The sequence below is a fragment of the Octopus bimaculoides genome, chromosome 15, assembly GCF_001194135.2.
Source record: "Octopus bimaculoides isolate UCB-OBI-ISO-001 chromosome 15, ASM119413v2, whole genome shotgun sequence".
NCBI lineage: Eukaryota > Metazoa > Mollusca > Cephalopoda > Octopoda > Octopodidae > Octopus > Octopus bimaculoides.
This window is the reverse complement of record NC_068995.1, coordinates 5,047,755-5,053,015: the sequence shown is the minus strand read 5'-3', so window position 1 is coordinate 5,053,015 and position 5,261 is coordinate 5,047,755. Positions and strand designations below refer to the sequence as shown.

Sequence of the window (5,261 nt, the reverse complement as noted above, 5' to 3'; positions counted from 1 at the left end):
GGAAGTTTTTCTCTCTTCGGTCTGCTGCAAATATTGAGTTGCGTTTAACTGGATATCACGAACTTTTTTATGCTATGTGTCCATCATTAACAAGTTGTTGAGTGGCTTAAAAAAATTATGAATTTCTTTTGTAAATGAAAAAAAAATTGAAAAACAAACGAACAAAAACGATCAGTTATAATAGCAGGAGTGGCTGTATGGTAAGAAGTTTGCTTCCTAACCAATTGGTTCCGGGACGAAATGCTTAGCGGTATTTCGTCTGCCGTTACGTTCTGAGTTCAAATTTCGCCGAGGTCGACTTTGCCTTTCATCCTTTCGAAGTCGATGAAATAAGTACCAGCTACGCACTGGGGTCGATGTAATCAACTGGTCTCCCCCCCCAAAAAAAAATTTCAGGCCTTGTACCTAGAGTAGAAAGGATTAAGTTATTGATGAAGGAGCGTCGCAGGTTGTCCGACATCCACAAAAGGCTACAAGTTGTTTATGGAGATAACACCATTGACAGGAGCAATGTGCATAGATGGATAAAGAATTTTAAAGAAGTGGAAAAACATGAAATGGGCAATCATCAACTGCGTTCACTGACAGGAATCGCGAGCGAGTGAATGAATTGATTCGTGTGGATAGACAAGTCATAATACGTGAGGTTTCTATGCAACAGAACTATAGTCGTGATACTTTACAAAAGATGGCAGACACTCGATTTGAAGGAGAAAAATTGGAAATCTGCCGGAATCCAATGAAGACACGTTTATTTATTAATTTATTTACCGAACAAGTGACGGGATGAAACGTAGCCCGTATCTTTATGTCCTGGGGAGGAAGTCTCAGGCAATGGAAGAGCGGCACACCTCTTTCCCACAGTTTAAGAGGTTCAAGAGCCAGCGATGATTACTTTAGGGAATGACAAGGACGTCCTTCTCCTTGGTTTTCTGGAACGTGGCTCTACTAGGAAAAGCAAGTGGTAAACTGAGACACTCAAAAAAGATAAAACAAGCCTTTAGAAGGAAGAGATCGATACAAGGCTCTGAAGATTATCCACTTTCACCATGACTGTATGATCGCCACACATCTTTGGCAACAAACCAGGCAATCGGCGAGTTTGCATGGTCATTGGTTACCCATCCATCATACAGCCCGAATCTGGCGTCCTCCTAAGTTCAACTGTTCGGCCCAATAAAGGACAGTTTTTCGGGGGCAACGATTTCATAATACAGACGAGGTAAAAATGGCTGTGAAGAAGTGGATTGAACAGTGCGTACCTGAATTGTTTTCAAAGAAGATTCGCGGGTTGGTCCCAAAGATGTCGCGTGTGCATCGCCTGTGATGGAGATTTTGTTAAGTAGGATTTTTGTTAGAAGGAAAGATAACTCTACTAACATGTGCAACGTGAACAACCTTTGTCACCAAATAAAAAAAAATGCTATACCCTCTTTTGCATTACTTTCAGTTATAATCCTCGAATTTTGTAGAAAAACTAGTCTTTTTGGTCACTTCCCAAGGTCGTGGCTGTTTAGTTCTGGTTACCAAGTTGCTTTTTTATTAAAAATAAAAGAAAAACAGACTTTATTACAGAGTAGATTACCAAACTGTGTAATCTGTGTGTGTACTCAAATTTTCTGTTGGATATATCCTCTGAGTAGCGTAGGTAGCAGAACGGCGATTGGGGAAGTCTGCTATGGGCGATGCTTTTATGGGAAGCGATACTTTTGGGTCTGCTGTATAAGGGTTGCCCCGAGCGACACACACTCTAGCTACGCCACCGCATCTTCTGTCCTGCAGAATGTAGGAACAAAAGTCTCTAGGTGATTCCTTGACTTGCTAGAAATAACTGCAACTTCTCCTCAAATCACGTTCTCCTAGTATCTTTGGTTCATTGAGCATAGAAAAAAAAGACGGGATAGTCACAGCTGGAATGCCCTTGGTCGTAAGCCTACTCTCGTTTTTGCTCTACTCTAAGGCGTTCTGACAGTTGCTTCGTCTTGAAGAATCCGTCTTGCGATTCTTTCCTGTAAAATTTCTATTCCTATGTCTGTAGTCCTGGGGTCATGATTTCTCATTGCAGAGAAGCAACAACTCAACATGGAGAGACTTCAGAAATCCTTCGGGGGAACTCCATTTTCGGAACATCAACGTTTACCTAAATGGGTGGTCGTCGATCTCGATCTGCCTGAAATACCAACGCGTTCACCCTCAAATCATACCTTAGGAAAAGACATTAGGTAATGGTCAATCCTTGATATCTTTTAACAAGATAAGATAGTCACGATTGGAATGCCTTCGATTGTAAACCTGCCGGATCTGAAATGAACTGAAGCTAACTAACACTAAACAGCAGATATCTATTGTTCTCAATGTCTCTGTCTGTCTGTGCGTCTCTCGCTCTCTCTCTCTCTCTCCCCCCTCCCTCCCTCCCTCCTTCTCTCTTCACAAAACTTTCCGTCTATTTCCTCTCACTCTCTCTTTCTTTCTCTCTAACATCTTTACATCTTCCTGCTTTCTGACTCTCTCTCTCCGTCTCTCTCCCTGTATCAGTCTGTTCTTCATTTACATTCTCTCTCCGTGTCTATATCTCTCTCTTTCTTTTTCTCTCTTCATATAAATATCATTATATCTTTCAATCTGCCTCCCTCTCTCTGTCTCTCTCTCCCATCTACCTTTACCTTAATTTTTTCTCTATCTAATTTTCCTTCCCTCTCTCATCATATCTTTCTGTCTAACCGCACCCCTTCTTTATATTACTCACTCTTTTATCTTCATCATTATTCCCTCTCTCTCTCTCTCCTCCACTCTCTCACTCTTTCTCTGAATTCCTCTTTTACTTTCCTTATCTCTCTCTCCTCACATCCTAATTTAATTCCATCATCGTCTTAACTTCTTCTCTCGTATCACTTCAAGTACTTTCACCACCTCCTTATTCTCTCAATATCTTTTATTGGTTTTCTCGCTTTCTTCCTCTGGTAAAACTCTGTCTGTCTATCCATCTATCCATCCATCCATCCATCCGTCTATCTATCTATCTATCTATCTACCTCTGCCTGTATATCTATCTGTCTGTCTGTCTATTTATTTATTTATCTTTATACATTTTTGATATCTAACTTTCTCTGTCACTCACACTCATTAACTTTCTCGCTGATACACAAACACGCACACACACACGAACACGAACCACACACACACACACACACACTCGCAAATACAAGCAGTTTTTTTTCTCTCACTCGTCTGCCTCTCTTTCCATTTCTCTCTAATCACTATCACTCTCTCACCACACCCTTAGTTATTCTCCCCCCTCTCTCACACCCTCTGTCCTTCTATCAATCCACCTCCTACTTTCATTCTCCCTCTTCCTCTCCCACCTCTCTTTATAATCCTCCTATATAAAAACATTCTCCTTCATTTCAACACAATTTTCTCACATCTGCCTCAACCATAATTCTCTTCTCCACTTTATTTTATTTCTCTTATTAACACACGCACTCAACTATTTATCTATATATCTATATATACACACACCAATATATATAAATCGTTAGGGTATACAGTGAACTTCACTACCGTATCCTGCTGTCCCACATACAACAATAATAAACTTTTAATAACATCTTGTTTTTTCTTCAGTGCCCGTTTCTAAAACATGCAAAATCAGGATGGGGAACCGGGCATACCCCATGTCTCTGCTACCGAATGTTATGAACAATTTCTTGGAGCCGTGCAGGCTTGCACCGATTCCAGCCACGCTCATGCCTTCATCATCCTTGGCGCCTCTGTAAGTAAACTGCTGCCTTTCTTTCTGTTGTCTAAATAATTATATGTCTGTTCTCGATTGTATGTCTATATCCTGTTCTATCATCCATGTGAATTTAGCTATAATTGCTGTGTTATTTTGACTTACTGCAGCTTTCTGTCCCCTTTTCTTTTTGCCCCTTTTTTTCCGACGCATCGTGCTGCACCCGAGCACTGTATACAATAAGTGCAGATATTAATATTTCAATTATTGACACTAATATATCAGTTTAGCTTTTTAATATTTAATATACCATAATTGGATCGCACATTCTGAATTAAAATACCGACGAAGTCGACTTTGCCATTGATCCTTTCGGGATCGATAACATACCAGTCGAATACTGAGGGGTTAAGATGTACATAATTGACTAGTCCCCCCTCAAACATTTTAGGCCTTGTACCAATTATAAAGGATTACTCGGTATCCGTGTGTTTGTGTATTTTAATTACTGCCAGATTTATATATAGTAACTGATCGAAAGATGGTTAGAAACGGATATTCTGAACTAAAGTTGTGTTAAGGAGACGGAAAACTTAAAAACTTAATTTTGTAGTTTTGTCATAAATAAATATTTTAGATTATTTACGGAAGAAATATTTCATAACCAAATTCAAAATCGAAAGAAGACGCGCTTTTAAACATAGTGATCGACTTTAAAAGGATTTGGGTTAGATTTGTGCGTACATACATACAAACATACATACATAAATATATATTATGTAAGTATTCCAAAATTATATAAGGTTATGCACACTGATTTTTATAGGGTCTTCATGTATAAATTTGCGAGATGAAATAATATCGTTGACTCCCGTCTCGACCTATTTCTTGAATGTAGGGCGGGTTGGAAGTTAAAGGTCTGTTCTCAAACTTTAAAGGAGCTTTCTTTACTTTGAAGGAGGGTCTCCCGTTAGATATTAATGTTCCAGCCCTCCACCCTGCCCCCGAACTCTGAGTTCCAGATCGATATACTGGCTGAAATTCTTCTCTTCCTTTAAGACGTCCTATATATGGGTGTGTGCGTGTGTATACATACATACGCTCATATATATATATATATATATATATATATATATATGTATGTATGTATATACCACGATGACTACTGCACTCAGCAATATTGACAACTTTCTCGGACACAGACGTAAGTAAATCTTGTTTTAGTCGTTAATCATCTGTAAAGAATTTATTAATGGTACAGATGAGATTACGACACACCCTCACACATACACCACATTGTGTGTGTGAGGGTGTGTCGTAAACTCTTAGTCTTTCTTTTACTCGTTTCGGTCATTTGGCTGCGGCCATGCTGGAGCACCGCCTTAAAGGGCTTTTTTTTTAGTCGAAGAAATCGACTCCAGGACTTATTCTTTGTACCAAGGTACTGTCAAGTATAGAATAGCTGGTCCCTCTGTTGGGTCGACATGCGGCAGACTCTCTTACTCCCATTCATTCTTTCTCTCTCTCT

The 5,261-nt window shown here is 39.5% G+C and overlaps 1 protein-coding gene across 3 annotated transcripts in view; it reads left to right on the top strand.

Annotated features, from left to right (window-relative positions):
• LOC106874526 (glucose-6-phosphate 1-dehydrogenase) overlaps positions 1–5,261 on the top strand; it is a 29,842-nt gene that overhangs the window by 2,826 nt on the left and 21,755 nt on the right. For 2 of the 3 annotated variants that reach the window (XM_052973162.1, XM_052973163.1), the window contains exon 2: positions 3,625–3,772. In XM_052973162.1, coding sequence (XP_052829122.1) covers positions 3,641–3,772 — 132 coding nt within the window. In that variant the 5' untranslated portion in view covers positions 3,625–3,640. Of the gene's footprint in view, positions 1–3,355; positions 3,773–5,261 lie in introns of those variants that run through there. The other variant, XM_052973161.1, reaches the window with a different exon arrangement.